This window comes from Montipora capricornis, chromosome 1 (assembly GCF_036669925.1).
Source record: "Montipora capricornis isolate CH-2021 chromosome 1, ASM3666992v2, whole genome shotgun sequence".
NCBI classification, from domain to species: Eukaryota; Metazoa; Cnidaria; class Anthozoa; order Scleractinia; family Acroporidae; genus Montipora; species Montipora capricornis.
The window spans coordinates 48,033,443-48,054,657 of NC_090883.1; the positions used below are offsets into that span (position 1 = coordinate 48,033,443).

General features: G+C 39.2%; 1 protein-coding gene and 1 long non-coding RNA gene across 3 annotated transcripts in view; one reads left to right on the forward strand and one right to left on the reverse strand.

Annotated features, from left to right (window-relative positions):
• Nucleotides 1-21,215, forward strand: part of LOC138046662 (arf-GAP with GTPase, ANK repeat and PH domain-containing protein 1-like) — a 41,616-nt gene that overhangs the window by 19,905 nt on the left and 496 nt on the right. For both annotated transcript variants that reach the window (XM_068893272.1, XM_068893266.1), the window contains exons 6-18: nt 2,588-2,793; nt 6,188-6,259; nt 11,193-11,297; nt 11,584-11,683; nt 13,369-13,806; nt 14,550-14,623; nt 15,024-15,101; nt 15,245-15,341; nt 16,285-16,402; nt 17,400-17,504; nt 18,463-18,550; nt 19,903-20,070; nt 20,872-21,215. The exon at nt 20,872-21,215 is cut by the window's right edge and continues 496 nt beyond it. In XM_068893272.1, coding sequence (XP_068749373.1) covers nt 2,588-2,793; nt 6,188-6,259; nt 11,193-11,297; nt 11,584-11,683; nt 13,369-13,806; nt 14,550-14,623; nt 15,024-15,101; nt 15,245-15,341; nt 16,285-16,402; nt 17,400-17,504; nt 18,463-18,550; nt 19,903-20,070; nt 20,872-21,027 — 1,805 coding nt within the window. In that variant the 3' untranslated portion in view covers nt 21,028-21,215. The remainder of the gene's footprint in view (nt 1-2,587; nt 2,794-6,187; nt 6,260-11,192; nt 11,298-11,583; nt 11,684-13,368; nt 13,807-14,549; nt 14,624-15,023; nt 15,102-15,244; nt 15,342-16,284; nt 16,403-17,399; nt 17,505-18,462; nt 18,551-19,902; nt 20,071-20,871) is intronic.
• Nucleotides 20,959-21,215, reverse strand: part of LOC138046673 (uncharacterized) — a 7,850-nt gene continuing 7,593 nt past the window's right edge. Inside the window, exon 3 of the long non-coding RNA XR_011131737.1 lies at nt 20,959-21,215. This exon is cut by the window's right edge and continues 842 nt beyond it. This is a non-coding gene — a long non-coding RNA (uncharacterized lncRNA).

Consider the following 21,215-nt stretch of genomic DNA (forward strand, 5'->3'; position numbering starts at 1 on the left):
TTTTTGGCAGGGAAAAGAGAGAACATTATAGAGAGGAGGGCATGATGGTGGGCTAGATAATAAGTGGCAAAGAATCGAAAGTACATGCTCACTGTAATATACTTGGATGTAGTACAGTTTTTGTATTATAAAAGCTGTCTCCACTAATAGTTTGAGTCATGTTTTCTCTTATTCATTTTATTGATCTTATAAAGTAGTGATATTATTGTTTTGAAATCATACCTCTTATCAAAAGTAAACTGTGGGAACTCGTGATATTAGTTCTATATTTATCACATGGCAATCTCGATTGTATTTAAACTCTAATTCAAAGTTAATGAGATTCTTACAAGGGTTTTCCAGTGCCATTTGGAATGCACACCTGTTGATCCACTCACTAGCTAGTCTCCAAAGAGCATATTCAACAGTTCACAGTTACATCTTATGCCAACACTTCTACATAGTATGTCTTCTTTACTGAAACCTTCTATTTTTGGTGCATTTATTCATGGGATTAGACAAGGTAAGCAATTGTCTATATGTATGGCTGTGTCTCAACTTTTGGCACTATAGTTTACAATAGTTGAAATTGTTTTTTTAAAAATTGAATTGGCATTCAAGAGCAGTTTTTTTAGTTTTACCCAAAGAAAGTTACTTTTACTATATGCCTCTGTTATTACTCACTAAATGCTTGTCAATGAATGAATTTTAAAAGTTACTTGTGCAGAAGTAGTACTTTTGGATTCTTGAGCCATACATAAACATTGAGGGACTGAAAACTCGTGCCCTTAGCTTCCTTGGGGTGTTAACGCAAAATCCTTACAAGCTCATAAAGTTTTGAAAATAAACGCGGGATCTTGGGAAATACCATAGTTTAAATAGCAAATGAAATACCTTTCAAAAATCTTTAAAAGATGGTCAAGATATGATTCAAATGTGTTGAGATGCTGTTCAAAGGCCTTTAAAGATCCTTTGAAGATCCTCTGAGACTTTTCTACAGGACTAATAATAATAATAACAAATGATAAAAAACTGTTTATTAAACTTGGTGGATAGTGAAAAGAATATAGCACACAAAGTGCTAGTTGGACCAAGCAAATAGTTACAAGTTAAAATACCAAATACATGAGAGAGATTCACAATATTTCAGTTATTTTTCGTCTGGTAAAGGCCTTTTCAAATGTAGCAACACCCTCCTTTATTGACTGATTGGTAACTGTTTTTTATGCTTAAAAACATATTATTTTGGTAGGCACCTTCTGTAAGTACAATATAAAGGCATGGACATTTTTCACTTGGGAATATTGGAATTCAGAGATTTTAGTCTATACTCGAGAAAAAGCGTATAAAATTAATGTTGCTTATTTACAAACCTTTTTTAAAAAAAATGGTGGGATTTTATTGCTTTCTGCCCTTTGAGTGATTAATATAAAGGGAAAGGGTATTAGAATAAGGAAAAAGTACAGTACAGTAAGTGATCAAAGTAATATGGTGTTCAGGACCATTACAAACTTTAAAATCTATTTTTAAAAGGTTTGTATGTTAATTAAACCTCTAGTAATGTACAATTTGAAGTACATGTATTTGTGAAACCAATAAGAACATTGTAAGAACACTTTCAGGCTGATTTCTTAATTACTAAGCGCCCCTTAAATAACAACACGATTAGCCTAAAACCTACAATCAGTGTTCTTATATGCGGGAGTTTACTGTATTTTACTCTGTCTAACGCAAGACGATTTTACTCGTCAATGGGTTAAGAACATGCTTTATTTATCAGGCTGAATTTGTCTTTATTTGTATGGTGCTTTATTGGCCAAATTGCAGCCTGGTGTTCTTAATCCACTTGGTCTTATATGCGGTGTTTACTGTACTATGGAAGTGTTACAGGTTTAGGCCAGTTTGGGTGTCAAAGGATTGCTGGTAATTCCATCTCCTACCCACTTGTATACTTTTTAACTCTCATTTCCAGATTCACAATCTTGAAGTTTTGTAGTCTATGTAGCAAATATGCATGCAGGCTATCAAAAATTCCTCAATTTTTGAGAAAAACTGACAAGATTCTGCAGCAGCAGCATTGAATTTGGTAAAAAAGGAACTTGATGAAAGAATAATATAATTACACCTGGGTTATGTTAAAGGGGCTAGGTCACGCAATTTTAGGCAATTTCAGCACTAATCGAATGGTCATAGAATTAACTAAAATATCAAAATAACTGTTCAAAACTGTAGAAGAACTCTAGCAAAACACAGGGAAGCCATGAAGGGACATGGATGGATAAAACTGGAGAGGATTGAAATGGATTAAATTTGGGTAAATTTGAATTATGTCGGCCCACCTTTTTTTCAATTTTATATCAGTCTATATCAAAATGTCATTTACACAGCTGGAAAATCATTCTCAGTTGTTATGTGCCCGTGATTTTGCAAATGAAAGACTCTTGCTCTGCTAATTTGATGTTTAGAGCTCATAAGTAACAAAATTAAACAAAATTACCTAAAATAGCGTGCCCTAACCCCTTTAACCCAACCACAAGAAAACTCTCAAACATACAAACAATTGTGGCAAGATACCCTTGTTAACACAGATTATATGATTTGTCTGCAGCAATAGAAAAGCTGATACATGCTAGAGGAGAAACAAGTACTGTGCTAACATCATTTGACCCACTCAACTCCCCCACATACAAGGATCCTCCTGACCAAAAACAGGCAAATGTCCCGTCACAGAGACCTACACACAGCGCAACATCAACGCCTTCGTCTTCCACCAAACGGGCATCTAGAAGAAGAACAATGCTGTTTAGTTCATCGGTACGTAAAACTTGTGGAGCATTTGTCTCCATGTCTCTCAAGATGAGTAGCACAATCATGATGTACATTTGGGAAACCAGTATCTTGAACGAACACTTCAGGCCATATCTCCGCTGGTAAAAAGTGCTAGCCACTCACATTTCGCAGATATGCTTCTTACATATTAAGTAACATTTACTGTGTAGATTAGCGAAATCGGTCGCTTAAGTTTAGAATAAACGGATTCGGTTGTCCACTTTGGGGACAAAAAATGGCGCGTCACGCGTAACACGCAAACTAGTAAGACGAGCACAACAAGGTTCTTCAGACGGCTTGTACTTTATTCCTCACAACGAAATCGACAACATATTTCACATAAACAATGTTGCAACCAGTAAATAAAAAAATGGGGTTAATTTCTCACCAATGACGGAGAAAAGAGGCCGAAAAGCACAACAGTCTTGAGCGTCACGCTCCTAAAATCTTCAGTGCTGTTTTGCAATTTGCGTCTGTAACCCACAGATGTTTTGTGGTTAGGAAGAATAAAATATGGTTCGAGAATGCTCATTTGTGGTAGTTGCTTTGGAGAAAGTTTTACCGAAAATTTCTCAGCACACGAGAAGCCAGAGCATTTTTTCTCAGTCTGAAACACTTTGTCCGCCATTACAATTTGCCTTAGAGCCAAAGCACAGCTTCGCAAAATGTCCTCTGTATCTTGCTTGTCCGAGCTCACATTACAAAACCGAAAGAAAAACAGAATGCTCATCTCATGTACAAATTACATGCCAAAGCTCAGAAAGAAACAATTCAAATTGTGAAAGAACGAGACCTCTTTGTGAGTCTGAAACACTTCTTGACGTTCAGAGGTTGACAAAGCGAATTTAGAGCGTGAAAGAACCAAAAGTTTCTCCTAGCAGATCCGCCATTACGTTTCGAAACGTTCCCTCAGAGCAAGCTTTGCTACCAGGCCTTGACTTGTTTTTATCCAGTTAAACCAGTTTTTTCTGGACTTCAGCACATTTTGCCCTGTTTTTTTGCAATCCATGTGGAACATTTCGCCGGAATTTCTCAATTGCGAATCAAGCGAAGCATATAATCAACTCTGAAATTAACATTTCTGTAATGTCAAAGTTAAAAATGAGAATATTTCGGGTTATTTAACAAAATTTTTTAGGGTAATCTAGGCAAAATGAGGAAATTACCATGCCTGCAAGGGGTCATGGGTAAATTTAAAATTGCTTATTTTTGATCCATCAGTACAAAAAATTTCATTTTACATTAAGATATCAGCTTAAGAGGCTATTTGATTTTGTCAGGTTCCTTTTCATCCAATTTTATGGCAGCATGAAAAATTTTGTAAAATTTCACTATGTTACACAAATGTACATCATGATTGTGCTACTCATCTCAAATTAGCTTGTGATTTTAGGGTTACTTTCATCCTGTGCTTTTCTGTCTTTCTCGCTCAAAAATGGCCTTGAATGATGCATGCATGGATTGTTTGGATAACCCTTTCAGCTGTTGTGTGCTATTTGCTCCCACACCACAGGAATATTGCTCTTCGTCCGTCATGTTAGGTTTAAGTCCTTTTATCAAAGAGGTGTCCATATTGCTTGACAGACTGTGTTTGCCAAGTCTTAGATCAAGGTATAAAACCTTTGGTAGCCTGCTGTTTGGTATCTTGATAATGTGGCCAGTGTAGCAAAACTGGTTTTCTTCATAACAGTGACCTCTATGCCTGGCAGCAGGGGTGAATCCAGCAGGGAGGAAGGGATGAATAGGATGGCAGCTTTAACTATCTAGACTTTTGTCAGAATATTTCAATTCACCCCCTTAAAATACTGTATTCCTAGATCCACCACTGTGGCAGGTTTTCCCCTTGGGTATCTGACAACAGCTATTACGGTTGTATTAGTCGACCCCCCATTTTTGATGGCAAAAAAAGCAATTTCTTAATTTCTTTGCTAAATCTTCATGGGATATTAATCTTGCATTCTTCGATTTCTGGAACTGTGGATTCACAAAAATAAAGGACCTCAAGCGCTTAATAGTTTTGTTGTTCAGCGGTTGTTGTACATGTATGTGCGGGCATTTTGTCCTTGAATTTCAAAAAAGTTCTCAGAAAATCAAACATGTAAACCTCAAACTAACCTGTTTCGTTGTTCAAGGATAAAGGGCTTTAGAGGATAAGCACAACATCACAGAAGTAGGAGTCAATCTTTGAAAATAACTTCAAAAACGATGCGAAATGTGCAAGGTTTAATTGGTGCTTGACTTATAATTTCTCACATGGCAAACGAAACAAAACTCAAACCAAACAATACAAAGTTTGCAAAAGCAATCAAATCATTCAGGTTTGTATAAAGAATAAAAAACAATCATTACCAACCAACACGAGTGACGATCATGCTTGCATGCAAACACGAGGAATTGTGCCAGGTTACTAAGCCGTTGAAGGATCGCGTTTTATTTGAAGAAAGAAGAATGTTTTTTAGAGCTTTCCGCCTTTGAAAAACGAAAATTTCCAGTGTCTATTTCATATTTGTGCTTGTGAGTATCTTCAACATTTAAAGTAAAACAAATCCTTTTTCATTTCAACTGGAATTGCTTATTACATTCATTTTGAAGTCTTTTGTCATTCATTTTGAAGTATTTCGTCCACTGCGTTCGTTATGCCCAACGACCACATTATGATGTTTATTTTGAATAAATTATTTAGCTGGAACTTGGCTCAAAATCTTTGACCCATGTATAAGTCGAGGGCGATTTTTGGAGCTTCTTTTGAGGCCATAAAAAGTCGACTTATACACGGGTAAATACGGTAGTTTTCAAATAGTAGATTTCAAAATATTCATACATAGGTAATAAGTCTATTGAAATGAAGTGTTGATTTTCAAAGGAAAAAACAGACAGGCTAAGGGCAAAGGGTATTTCTCAATTAGTTTAGGTGCATTGCTTATTGCTGTGGCACTTTCTGCCTATTGGAAGTCTTTATTTCCTATAATGTGTCTGAGAATAGTCTATTAGCCAAAACAAGTATGTTAAAGGCAAAACTGAAATAGCTTATTTTTGGATTGGCATTTGACACTTTCAGCTTCATCTGTTTTTCAGATTCATAAGTTTATGTGGGTAACTTTGTAGCTTATAAACATAATGATTATTTATTACATTTACAATGTATTACAATAAGAACCCACAAAGACCTGCTTGTGCTGTTTGGTAAAGTAAAATATTCTAGTAATTATCATTATTATTTGGGTGGCTTTTATCAAGGCTTTCTGTTTTGGTTTCCTTTGCTAAATAGACTAGCAAAACAACACTTCTCATCTGAAACACTAAAAGGTTAATAGTGCTCAACTTGGTTTTATCTTACTGAATGATGCAACAAAACTTGATCCCCTTTTGTAAACTGCAGAAAGAGAAGAAGGAGAAAGAAGTTGTTCCAGATACAGACGTTGGAAGTGGAAGGTCAATTCCGATTCGACAGGTGGGCATTAACTTTGCAAACAAAATAATAATAATAATAATAATAATAATAATAATAAAATTATATATGTATATATATTTTATTTATTTATTTATTATTTTAAGTTTCGCTTAGCTCACAGGCTACGCTATGCGCCCTGTGTTGCTTTCTGACACTGTGCATACAGATAGTTTTACTGCATAATAATAATAATAATATAATAATAATAATAATAATTATTATTATTATTATTATTATCATTATTATTATTATTATTATTATTTAACACATTGGGCTTAATTTTACTTATTATTTAACACATTAGTCGTTTTAAACTAGGCAGCTGTTTTTGAAAGCTTGGCCCATCTTGGATTTGTATGCTAGACCTTGGCACAACAGTCCAAATACCTGACATGAAGCACAATGTCCATGGTCAATAATTATTGGTCTTACTGTGACAAGATGACTTGGTTAAATCATAAGAAAATGAAAAAAAAAACTGATTCAGTTTCTTTGTTTAGGATCCAATACTGAGTAGTACAAAGAAAAGAAATTGGCATTAAAAAAAAAATCCAAAAAAAAATCTTAGCCTAGTTCTCACATTGCCCCCTTAAAATGTCATTGTGTAATGCTGCATAGAATTATTTAAAACGAGACAAAAATACTTAAAATCTTTGCCCAGACAAAGGAAGCAGGTTTCATTCTGTTTATTGAGGTCGAGGTTTAGCGCCCCCAGTATTTCCTTAATTGACCTGAAATAAAATTAATCGTTAGACAATTTCAACAAGAATTCAAGACAAGGAAATACTATACAGGTGTACATTTATTCCTTTGAAGAAAGTATGCAATGTAAAGTGGACATATTGAAAGACAGGAGAAAATATGACTAATGTATCCTTTGAAAAAATGTGTATGGTACCTTGTCATTAATCCTGTTTATTAACTACTTAATTACTGGGTTGTCAACCCAGTCGGAATCTGTCTTTAATTCCGTCGTTTTTTTATTTTTCGTTTTCTTTTTTTTTATTTTTATTTTTTTCCGTGTCGGTAAAAGTCCTGCCTGTCACTCCCCTGCTAAGTGGTGTCTTTGTGCATAGAGCCTTCTACGCGTATTTTCTTAGGATCGAGAGGGTAGTGGGAAATGCGTAGATTTCTCTGGTGGACACAGTAGAACGATTAACTTAACCGGCAATGGCGTCGAAAGTCATGTAACGCGAATGGCGTTTTAGGGGATCTTTGAACAAAATGTACCCTAATGAAGCTCAATAATGGCAAGCGAATTGGATACTGGACAGGACAGGCGGTCGAATGTTAGAAGCGACGAGTAATGGACTTCGACAACAATCTGTCGCCCGTCGAGCCGTAATCAAAGTGAGCAGTCTTCCTAACATTTTGCCAAGCGTGGTGTTTTGTACAACACTCAAACCAAATGAACAGTTCTCTGGTAACTCAGTGTGGGTTCAACAAAGACAGATAAGGAATCCATATAGTGGATCTGTTATCTCAGTTGTCTCGCTATTTGTCAGATTTGTATTTACCTGTTCTCAACTCTGCACAGTCTTCCAGTATAACAATTGGAAATTTCACTAATAAGTCATTGACGTGAATGGCGTTTTAGTGGATCTTTAAACAAAATATACCCTCATGGAGCTCAAGAATGGATCGTCAATTGTATGAGCAAGACAGCGCTGAAAAATAAATATCTGGATTGTAAGAGACGAGTAATGGTCTTCGACAACAATTTCATTTTTCGCCTTTGGATATCAAGTGAGCTTTGTTTCTAATATTTTACTAACTTGGTATTATATAAAACACGGAAATCAAATAGCAATTTTTTTATGGATTTAACCATAGTTACTAACTATGATTTAACAAATTAACATTGAAGGAATCGAACGCCAACAAGAATGCATCACAGTGTTTACTCAAGTCGCATCTTAGTTGTCTGACAATTTACATTTACCGGTATTTTGTACTCAACTCAGCAAAGGTGTAAAATATTTGGAAATGTGACAGTGAAAAATTACTTGAATGAAAGCTTGTTGTCTCTTTTGTGCTTTATTATTTACGGTCAAGGTTCTTTCGAAAAGGGTTGAATGTGAACTGTCAGAAATTTATTTAATTGCACATGCTTTGTGATTGTTTGTTTCGCTTGCACGCACGCAACTGAAATAGGAAGGGTTTCTTGCCTCTTATAGCAAATATGTTGCTTGTTTCAATAAATGTTTCGCTGGAAAATATTTCTGTGAAATTTCTAGCTTTTGTAAATTTATCATGTTGTGTAATTTTCGAGCTTAGCAAATTTGCATACATGTGTTGAAATGTGATACGGGGAAAATTTTTGTGGTAACGCATTAGTCACGAAAATAAACAGGTCTGTTGGAAGCGTGCTTGAGTTTCAACAAAATGACCCCCAAAATCGGCAAAAGATTGTGACGCTGATGAATAATAAAGTAGCTGCTATTACCAAAACGATGGAATTACCTGGTGATAAATAGCCTTGTCTTGGAGAGTAAATTTTTGATTTTCCAGAAACAATGGTCAACCTCTGAGAGTTGCGCGATTGTGATCTTTGTGTTGAATTCGCACATTTCTTGTCAAAATTTATAACAATCGAAATAAAAAGAAAACTAACAAAAACAAAAACCCGGTAGCTTGGCATCATTTGACACAGATGCTTCACTGTTTCGCGAGTAAACATGCCGCGGTAAAATAACGCGGTAACTTGATCACTGCGCTCGCTGAATTCGATGTGCGATTTACTCGGTGCAGCCAAACTTGTACAATTACAACAAAACAACTAAAATCTCCCAAACTGTTTTTCGCTGATGGTAACTTTTTATATTCGTGGTTCAAAATAAATGTTGTTTTCATGTCGTAGATTTTATTACCGATGGCAAAATATTTTATGCTCGATCGACCGTCCTGAAACTTCCTTCTGCTCTTCTTAAAAACTGTGTATCCATATTTATTTACTTTTACATCAATATTTGTTTTGGATAAAGCAAGCTAACAAAATCTGTATCTTGCTTGGTTCGCATTTGATAGCATTAAAATAGAATTTTCGGTCCTATGCTTCTGTTACTGAGTGGTATATTTCTTAGGTCGCCCATCCAGATACTAACCCCGCCGAATAGGAATAACTTCAGCTTTCAACTGTTGTTTACAAAGCTTTCAGATGCTTTCAGATGCTGTCAGATGCTGTCAGTGCACGCTTACACTTGTGGTGGAAAGAAGTTGCATGATCAACATGTCAGCCCAGAAGCCAATGTTTCTCGATTCCCTTTTATTTTCTTCAGTCTCTCTGGGTTCAGTACTTTGCTAGTAACCACATGTCTTCTCAAGGGGCTATTTATCTAAGACTTATACCATGGCGCTACAATGATAGACAATACCAAAACAATATCGTGTACTGTTAGACCTACATATTACGCAAAGACAACGGTCAACATGTCATCCCAGAAGACAATGTTTTTCACTTCCCATTTATTTTCTTCAATCTTTCTGGGCTCAGTACTTTGCTAGTAACCACATGTCTTCTCAGGCTATTTACCCAAGACTTCTACCATTTCACTACAATGATACACAATACCAAAACAATATCGTGCACTGTTAGAGCTACATATTACGCAAGGACAACTTGAAGCTCCTGGAAGACAACACACAGTTCAGTTGACATTATGGAATAAATCGCTGTGTTACTTCACTACCACACGTAAGCAATGCGTGTCAATTTTTTTTAAAGAGGACAGGAATTTCTTCTTTCTGACAAATGATTAATTAATAGGCCGGTCGCCAGGTTTTTAACCTCACAAAAGGATCTGTTTCGTCGTACGAACGTGTGAAGACCTGTGAGCCAAAGGGCCTCTGCTGGTATGACTTCTGGTATGACTTCTGGTATGACTTCTGGTACGACTTCTGGGTCACCCCCCCCTCCAACTTGAAAAAATTGCGTGGAACGCTGCACGTACCACAGGCAACCCAGTGTACCCTCACGGAGGGTCTAGTTTAACTGAGAGTGAGGTCGTTACAGCAAAATCTCAAACTAAGACCTTGCCGTATTAGCGAGGTCAATACGGATAGGGCGAGGTTTGAGATTTTGTTGTAAGGACCGAACGGTCAAGCCATGAAGTTTTTTATTATATGGCTAACAGAACGGTTCGAAAGAAAAAATAATTTGCATAAATGATGATAATCCATAATCGGTCCATGGGCATTACGGGAGAATAATGCCCCAGCGCTTAGGTGCTCTTAGCCAATCAGAAACACTAGCCATATAATAAAAGTACTTAATATGTTATTAAAAAGTTGTCTGCCATTTTGTGAAGAGTCTGTGTACCCCTTAACCCTACCTGAGAGTGAGGTACTTTTGCAACAGCAACAGTAATCAGTTTTTAGCAGCGTGGGAAAATTCCCGTACGGTATTAGACATAATTTAAACCCCGTCATTTTATTATTTCTTGTGATTTATATATTTCTGAGGTAGAAAAAACAAACAGCACTGAAATTAGTTGTTGATTTTGAATCTCACTCCCAAGTTCTGGGGTTTCCGAATTAGTTACCGACTTCCTGGTGGTTTCTCAGATTTGTAAACTAATCGTCTCTAACACTGAAAAGATCCTTAGCAATATAAATGTGGCAGTGTCAAGACAAGTTAAAAAGGAAAACAGCGAACTTCTGGTTGCCGTCCGTGGCTCTATAGGGAGCTTTAGCAAAGACAATGGCGATAGCAACGGCAACGTCATCAATTTGCACATTGGAGGGCAAAACCAATTGGCCATTTCTTTGCCGTCGTCTGCAAAACAGCAACGTGAAATAGCCAAATTTGAGGGTTTATGGGGAACGTCAGCACTTGGAATTAAATTTTCATTTTCTCCCCTAATTATAGATTTTACTCTCCGATTGGGGACGGTTTAGGTGTAGATGGGTGAACCACATTTTCTTTTTTAACCAGGGTTATCTTCTCAAGCGGAGCACAAGCTCCATAAACAAAGAGTGGAAGAAGAAATATGTCACTTTACTTCAAGATGGAGTATTAGCTTACTATCGAAATTTACATGTAAGTACCTCTTGCTTACTAACATAGATGCCATTAATTTTTTGGGTGTTTTTTCTCTCTGTCGTCAAGACATTGTCTTGCATACTGGTACCGTATATGCTGGCAGTGGGGCAGGTACAAAAAGATGTTAGTTACGTTGTTGTCTCGTAAAAATGAAGAGTACAGTGTGTGACGTAATAATTATTTGGGCGCGTGTTAGGCGCTTGGGTCAATGGGCAATTTTTTCCAGTACTAATGAAATGTTATGATCATACACTCTAGCACATCTTGTTTTTTGCATTTTTAGGATTATATGAATGATGTTCATCAAAAAACGATAATTCTAAAGCACACAACAGTTAAGGTACCAGGAAAAAGGCCTCCAAAGGCAACTTCGCCTGTGCAAGGTAGCTACGTATTCATACTTACAGTGTATGACGGATTGGTGTAAAATTACAGAGAGTACGAAGAACGTTAATAGACCAAATCGGCTAACTTTATGTTGTACCCAACTCAAACCCTTTGGGAATAAAAACCTTTTGTTCCAGGTATTTCCATATCATTAGGGAATTTAAGATCTACGACTACAACGGTCAACGAAAACGTCGTCACCTCAAAATATAACTTGGCTCCATCATAAGTCTTTCGCAATTGTTCAGTCTCGTTCACGTCCTACAATGTGGGCGAAGTATCCTAAAAATAAATTGATATGAGCAGTTTCAGAGTTAAACATGTTTTAAAATGCTACGAAAATTTCTCTGACGTACACGACAATCGTAAACAGTTGTAAGCCTGTCGTAAGCTTGTCGTATGCGACAAAATATCGTACCGTGTAAATCGGCCCTTAGGGGTGGCCACGGTAAGGCGCGTCGCACTGTAAATTTGAATGCTATGTTACATGTATAATGCAAATACAATACTCAAAGAATCTGAACCCCGCGAGATTTGCATTGGGTACAACATTGAGTTGGCCAATTTAGTCTATTGGGGAGCGAAACACGAAGTTTTGGTTGATAAAACGTAAATTAACCACGATTGTGAGCTGATGTTTCGGGCGTTAGCCCTGATCCGCAACCTTTTCTTTGCGGATTCCACGCGTTAATGTAACGTAATCAAATCGAACTTTCCAACCTCGTTCCCAAGCTCTTCATTGTCATTGTCTTCTGATCAAGAAAGAGACCCTGAGAACGAGGTTGCGAATTTTCCCGTCCACACGTATCCGGATTCGCTCTAGTATCGAGGGCCCGGTTGTTCAAAAGCCGATTAACTTAATCCACAATACTCGTCACAAATCGTTGAAACAGACACCGTTTCTCTCGAATTTTCTGGAAAAATCCTGAGATTTCTACTTCACACTGTTTTCCCAACTGAAATGTGCCTTCTCCCTCCCCAATGTTGAGCCACGCGTGTTTTGAAGCACTGAGACCACTGTGATACCCAAATCAACATTGGGAAGGGAAACAGACACAAGTGTTTCAAGATTTTTGACGAGTATTGCAGGATTAGCGTAAGCTTTTGCTTCATGTTTTCAACTTCTGGGTGAACGTTTCTGTTGCGTCTTCTTGTTTTTCAAGATTGACTTCTTCTAATGTGACGTTTTGCCGAGTATCAGCGTTGGACAGCATTTAGGAGTAGAGAAATAAACTCCTTGGTTAATTTTTATTCTCGGATTAGCGTTAATCGGCTTTTGAACAACTTGGCCCAGGACTCCTCTGTGACTATTGTCAACTGAGCATGCGTAATCAGGAATGCGAGAGAGAAGTTCAGCGGCCTTGTTGAATATTTACGCGGTAAAGACTGGATCTGAGTTTGTAACATCATCGGATTTGAAAATATCCCGATTCGACCGTCCAGACGATTCCAAAGCTTTTTGCGTATTCAAAACTGTCCACTCTGGAGAGAAGATTCAAAATGTTGCGGATTCAAAAACTATCCGGGTATGGACGGGGGACGTGTGAACGATTAATAAGACCAAATTTGCATACTTCAACAAGGGCGAGTCAAAGTTACCCCGATGGGCAAACAAATTTGAGACTTTCTTTCCTATCCTGGCTTACGCCAGTATTTTTGATTCTGTATTTTTGATCATCAGGAAATTCGAGACCAGCAACACCAACGGAGTCGGAAAACAGTGGCAGTATTGACAGTTTAGCGATGAATAATTCTGACGGCGTCCAAAATGGAGTGGACTCTAATTCTTCGTACAACTCGCTTCCACTTCAGACAGACATTGACAATGCCCTTGCTAGCATAGGAAATACGTTATTACCCCATGGCTCGACACATGTCAGCCCTAATGGAAAGACTGAAACGGGCGTAATAAAGAAAAGGAACAAGCGGAGTAAACATACGAAATCTTGTGAAATAGACTATGAAGAACTTGAAAAGGCCTTGGCCATTGCTGCGGCGAACGCGGTGGTATCGTCGGGGTCGAAAGTAGAGCAGTTGTCTGTGAATGCAGGAAGTACAAAGAAAAAAGGTCACCGGAGGGTGAAGAGCGGAAGTGGGCCAAAGGTTGATCTGGACCCAGGTAAGGGTAGGGGCGTTTTCAGGCCAGAGGCATCGGGCTACCGTTCGGGAGGTCGCGAGTTCTAAGCCTGGCCGGACCAGCCCTCAGGGTCTTAAAATAACTGAGGAGAAAGTACTACCTTTGTAATTAAATCTGCAAATGTTTTAACAGAGCACTGTGTTTGTTAAAGCGGATCTTGAAAAACGAGACATATCCGTGGGTGTCCAAGTTTATAGTTGCCATTTCTTTTTTTTAAGTTTAGCGTTTTCCAGTTCTCCAGGACGAAGGTGTCTTTTAACTTCGCTGATATCCTGCGGTCATGTGTTCTTTCCTTCGGAGAGGGCGCGAAAAGTACTCTCTCTGAAGAAAACAGGTTACTTCCCTAATTGATTGTACACTTTATTACAAGCCGTGTGACAAAAGCCCCCACTCACCTCCCCCGCCCATTGAAAATTAGTCTCCAAAGGACCCGAGGGGGAGGGTATACTTTACCTAACCGTGTAAAATCGGCCGAAACATGTTAAGGATCACAAGACGGAATTACTGTTACTGACACGGCTAACGACAGTAAATGGCACACCGGAATTTTGATTTTTAAGATGACGGTTCGCAACTTTTCATCGGAGTGTGGATTGAACTGAGTGCCAAGGACCTGGGCAATTTATGTAGGGAACATTTTCTAAAGAAGTTATTCATGCAACGAATCTGACTAAATAACAACAACGAAATCGATTCTATTTGTGCATCGAACGTTCCTGTTTCAGAAATGACAGACTGGGAATTCACTATTGTTTCGTTAGAAGCAAAAACCTGGCAGTTCGCAGCCGCTACACAAGAGGTAAGTTAAAATAGCTAGTACAAACTCTGGATTTTTTTTTGTGAGAGTTGTGTTGGTCAGATAGAATACATTATTCATCATGATGTCTCTCTTCTGTTTTTGAGATCGCATTTCATAGTGATGTCCTCACGGTCACTTGGTTGTGGGGGGAGGGGGGTGGGGAATCGGCGAGAAGCAGTTCCTGCGACGAACCCTCCCCTTGCAAGCCTATCTCTCGACTTGTAATTAGAAGAGAAAGACTTTTTTTTAAAGACGTAATCTTCAAAGTGTTTTTATTTGAGTGGCCCCGAGCGTTTTTACGAAATCAAAGTTCGAAATTGAAATGATTTCCTATCCTTTCTTGATTGTAGTACATGTACTCATTACATTCGGTTAACTTGCGCAACTTTCTTATCCGCAGGAACGTGATATCTGGGTCCAATTAATCGAGCAGCAGATACTGTCTTGTCTCCAGTCAAACGAAAGTGGAAGAGAAAAGGTACCTGATAATATGCTACTGCTTTTGCCCTTGTGGTCCTTTCAAAGGATCACATGAGCCCAACAAATTGACCTACTCCCAACTGAGTGGCTTCATAGTCAAAGCTAACTGAATTTTTAGTGAAGCTCTTGCAATTTTTCTAGGTACGAGGTAACAGCAGTTCTTCATCGAATGGGGTCGACATACAGTCAATAAGGAACACTGATGGAAATAATGTCTGCGTGGACTGTGGCGCACCAAGTAAGTTAGATGCGTGAAATTTTTACATATTTGAGCTGCGGACGTTGATTGAAATACACGAGAGCTGGAGATCATCGCAGTCAAGCAGCAACTTAAGGACGGTGCCTATTTTTGTTATTGCGCATACGTTCTGCGCATCTCGAGATACTCGGGTTTCCTATGTGTGGTGCTTATTAATAGAGCGCTTTCACTCACATGACCAGCAGCCATTTTGGATTTCTGAAACAAAGGAAGGTATTTTCATAAAAATAGAGGTCAATTCCCGGAGGATTGGTTTGGTATACGTACACCATCATGGCCGCCATTTCTTTGTTTTGGAACACCAACATCGCCGCTGTGACGTCATGTGAAAACGCTCTATAAAGGGAAATTTTTGCGTGGTTTAAAACTAAGTAGAGAAAGCGGAACTAAGCCAGTGCTATTGGTATCCCAAAAGAAAATTGGGGGTAACCATGCATTTTTCAGAGATAATTAAGCTTCACTTTAGAAAAGAACGCCATAGTTGCTTTGTATTTTAAGGCTTTGTTCAAATATTGTTGATTAGTTATCTTTGAAGGATGCGTGGTTGCTCCCAATGTTCCTTTTAGATTTCAATAACACTTATTAAGATCTGCTTTTCTCGCATATTCGTAAACCGCGCAAAGATACCTTTGAATTAGTAGGCACCGTCCTTAAGCAGTTGTGAAGACAACCGGAGACAAATCCAGGCTTAATTTAAACGAGGCTCAGTTGAACCCATAACTGTGCAATTGCGGTGCACTGATCAATTGCTAACCTGGACTTCTTTGAGGCTCTCCTCGCACCCGCTTAAGTTGCTGCTTAACAGCGATGATCTCCAACCTTCATGAAAGGTAGATACCTTGTTTGCGCAGTCGCCATCGACCCCCTTGCGCTTTGCTGAGTAGGAAAGTATTTTGGAGATTTCTTTTTCCTTCTGTTTTAGGTCCCGACTGGGCTTCATTGAACCTCGGAGCTCTGATGTGTATAGAATGCAGTGGAATGCACAGAAATCTTGGGTCACACGTGTCCAGAGTACGATCGCTCGATTTGGATGACTGGCCGTAAGTCCTGAAAACTATATAAACCCAATTGCACTTGATTTGGTTTTACCATAGTTAATCAAGGGACTGGTTATGAAACCCTTAACACTTTCAAAAGCTAGAACAACGTTGTCGCAATCGATGTCGAATTGACCGTGACAGTGCATAATCTATTGTTTTCACTTCGCACGGGTTCGCAAATTAGTTACACATAATTTAATCGAAATATTTTATTGGTTATACAGTGTGTTCTCAAAGAAAGGTGTGTTTTGTGCACCGTCAAGGCCAAAAATACAGACAAAAACATAAACCGAAAAGACTTGTCGAATTTCATAACCATCTCCATGCATTAACTATGGTTTTACTTGTGGTGCTCCGCAGTTATGTCCAAAAACGGGATGACTATTTCGAGGGTGGGGTAGGGGGTGAGGGGTGGGGAGTAGTGGGTGAAGTGTACCATAGCTGAAACAACCCAAACCTTTACAAAAGTGCTAACCTTAGGCCTAGTCATTATCTAAAGCATAGTAACAAATGCACACTCATTCAAAAGACACTCTCTGACTTCTGCTAGGAAGATATGGGAGGAAAATGTTTGCGTAAGATATAGAGTGGAAGTATAAATGTGGGAACGGTAGACGTCGCTGAAGGGGAGGAGGAAACCAAGCCGCTGCACACAACAGAAGAGCCCGCGTGGAAATGAGAGAGGATGAGTTTACCGCGAGAGACCGCTTAAAAAGGATAGGGGGAATACCTAGAAGGGGCGTGCAGCATGCTATGTCAATTTAATCATGTAGCGAGAAACGCATAAGATATTTCGTGCCTTATGAATGAATGAGAGTAGTGTTTAGGCCTAAGGTTAGCATTTTTGTAAAGGCTTGGGTTGTTTCAGATGTGGTGCCTTTCACCTTTCGGCTGGAGAGCCATAGCAGGTTGTTTTCTGAAATCAGCCATAGTGCAAGCAGTAGCCTTTGCATTAAACAAACCTAAGGGCATAAGGGACGCTTGTTTTTCTTTTCAGGTCGGAGTTGACAGCTGTTATGTGCGCTATCGGTAACACACTTGCAAACAGCGTGTGGGAAGGAAGAATGCAAAATAGGACGAAACCGTTACCTTCATCACCCAGGTATAAAACAGATTTCCGTTGAATAACTAATAGGGACCTCGAAGACCCAAATAGGCTGATCATCCTAGCAGTGTGTGTTTCTGCATTCAGTTGATTTGCGGACGATTGCAGACTCGGGTCTTAGTGCTGTGATCGCCACTGGACAAAAAAACAAACGAAGCAGCTAGTGGGCGTACGGGTGTTTCGTTTCGGGCTGACTGCCTAAACCAAATATCTTCGTGTGAACCAAACGAAGGTAGTTCAGCTCTCCAAAGATCTTCATAGTGAGTACCAGGAACTTCATCCCTTGGACAAAGCAGCCCCTATGTTGCCATTTTTAAATGGCATCATAGGGATGTAAAAATCCCTAGCTAGTTAAGGTCTGGTTAAGGTGTTAACAAGAGCCTTTTGGGGAGCGCAAGTTTGCTTCCTTGTGCGCGACATTTGACCCGGGCGCCATGTTTGATTTGAACTTGGCGGGGATGCGACTCTCCTAATTCGTCTACCCTATCCCCCGCCCCATTGTTTTTTTAATCTCCCCAAGCTTCCTCAATGCGATATTAAAAATTCAAGATGGCGAGCAATTATTTCTCAAAGAAGAATACTTCTTGCTTTCACGAAGGGCGCTTTCCATTTGACAGAACTGAGCGGCCAGACCGGGCATTACGAAGGACTAACTCTACAGCGCATTCAAATTAACACACTTCCAGGATGACGTATACTCCTCCAGAAGAATGCGAGGGATTATCATGCCAGTGTTCCTTCAAATTGTTGCATTTTCTTTGCAAACTAATGGGTCTGGCCAGCCAGTTCTGACAAAAGGAAAGCGCTCTAAGATACGCATGCACTGTGGGGCTGTACGATTCTTTAACGCTCTATGAAGAGAACTTGCATTCAATGAGCATTCTTTTAGGAACGAGGTGTTATAAAACGCAAGCAGTCTTTCATAGACGAATTCTGAGATCTTGTATTCTTCCAGGGAAGAGAAGGAAAAGTGGGTACGAGCAAAATACGAATCTAAGGAGTTTCTTCAAGAACTTACGCCGAGTGACTTTTCTCTTGGAGAGGTGAGTATTGCTGAGAGTAAATCATACAATTTTCAATTTAGTACACCCGGGACTTCCCAAGCATTGGAAGCCGGAGGTCAACTGAATGTTACACCTTGTTCATGTAATCACTTTTTCACTTTGGCCTAGTTTAAGAAAGTCGGGTTGGACTTTCAGCCCGCGCTGGATACCCCATACCGACGTTGGTATCCCCATGGGAAAAAACTCTTTCCGCGAAACAATTCCTTGTTTATGTGAAGCGCTCTCTCTAATTACCCCCAGTTTGTTGAAGAGTTTAAACCACAACGTGTCTGTGTTCGCGGCTATTTGCCCAATGATAATGTACTTGTCAGTCAAATGACATAGCGCGGGAACAAGGTTATAATTGGGCCAATCACAGAGAAGTAAAAGTTTAAGAACCGCCAAAGGTTTAAAGTGCCCCTGTGATCAAAAAAACCACTTCCTTTTTTCCTTCAGATTTTGAAAGTGTGTTTGCTTAACACCTGACTGGCAAAATTTTGAGCTTTGATTTTTATCCAAAGGCCGCTTACTTTAAGTGTAATTTTTGGATTTCACGGTCCGCCATTACTCACGTTCAAAACTGACCGATTGGAACTCAGACGGTTGGATCCTGGGAAACGTGCCGTCAGAGGCTCACTAGCTTAATTTCAGCGTGTGAACGCAGCTTATTATATACGCAAAGCGTGAGCTTAAAAGTCTGAAAGCCCAAAACCTCCGTGCTGCATATTAATTTTGCAGCGTACACACGTATTGCATTGTTAAACTAGTGAGCCTTTGACGTCATTTTCTGCTCGATCCAGCTCTCTCAAGAACATAATGTTAGTAATGGCGGACCATTAAATAGGAAAATTCCAGTTAAAATAAAGAGGTGTCTTTTTGAAATCAAGGCTTGAAACGTGGGTCACTTAGTGTTTTGTTAACATAGTTTTGAAATCCAAAGAAAAATATGAATTGATTTTTAGGTCACAGGGGCACTTTAAGGCAACGGCGGTGTGCGCTTAACAGGAAAAGTAGTCGCTTAGCAAAAATTTTCTTCAAGGGGAACGAAAATAGAATCGGTCAAGACGTCTGTAAATGGGAAGGCAAAACGAAAGTGATAGAATTTAAGCGTTCTGCTTGTATGGTATCCGTCGACTTGCGTGGTTGTTAAAGCGGTTTTCAACTGAGTGTGTGATTTGGCCAAGCACAATGCCAAAATGCGGCTGAAGAGAATCCGCTCTATCAATTGCAAAGTGAACTTATTTGAGTGGCCTTTTCGATGCTTTCTTCGAGTTGTTGTAAGCGTGGTGTGAATCTGAGGTGCTTATGTCGAGTTTAATATATCCTACACTGTATGTTTCTACCCGTGTTAGCAACTTTTGGAAGCAGTTATGAGAGAAGATTTACCGCAGTGCATTCTTCTCCTGGCTCACTGTTCCCCTGAAGACCTCAACGCTGTCAATGAAGATCGAGAAAGCCGCACGCCACTTCAGATTAGCTGTTCCCTCGGAAATATCGTCATTACCCAACTTCTCATATGGGTAAGTTAGCTAACGTATATCATTATAGTCACATTTACATTGAGACTAAGGCTGAGCTTGGTCCACTTTCGTCAAGGGAATAGAAATAGAGGGAGAGACAGGGAGATAAACGAAGAGCTATCATTGCACAGGTGGAAATGCAACGGAAAACTAGACTGTCTAATTTTATGAGATGTTGTTCACAAAAAAGAAGAAGCCAAGTTTGAAAACGCAATCGGACTCTATTCGCGCAAAACCATTTGTTTAATTTGAACATACTTAGCACATGGTTCATTGACGTGACGAGACGGCTATGTTGGTGCATAAAACAATAGGAATTTTTTGCTCATGTTTTGCACTATAATAAATGTCAAATTCCTAAAAGACCTTTTCTCTATTGCTGGTTTTCACTCACGTGATCAACAGCCATGTTTTTCAACGAAAACAAAAGGAAGCGTTTGCATAATAATAGAGTTAAATTCCCGGAGGATTTGGTCGGGGCACCAACATGGCCGCCTTTTCTTTGTTTTGGGCACCAACATGGCGGCCGTGACGTCATGTGAAAACCGAGAATTGTTCTGTGCACCAACACGGCTGCTGTGACGTCTGGTGAAAACCATCTATATGCTAATCACTCTTATCACCTCACAGCTTATGAACTAGTCGGGTTGAAGATCTTTTTGGCCACCTTGAAAAGAATGTCTTGGCGACATTGAAACGTTGTGTAAAACTTATTTCGCTAATTTTTATTCTTGAATATTTTCTCCATGTTCATTTTTAGTGCATCTTGGTAACAATTTGCACTGTTTCTTTGATTTTCAGTATTTTGCTGATGTACGGATTCTTGACGGGAGAGGTCGCTCGGCTCTTTGGCACGCAAAGAGTGCAGGGAGCAAAGAATGTGCAGATATATTACGTCATAATGGCTGCAACGACCTGGGAACCATGATTCCACAGGGCGGTGACGTGTTTGTGTGAAGAAACGAGAGAAGAGGTAATCCTAATATTGGCGACAAAGTGGGCGGCTGGCTTGTCCACTAAATTGGTGGTTGATTGCGTGGTGTTCGGTTTTCGTGACGTCGCTTAATTCTAAGTTGTGTGACCTTGAGGTCTAACCGCATGGACTCTGAAATGGAAATACCTCGGATGGAAATGTTGACGACTTT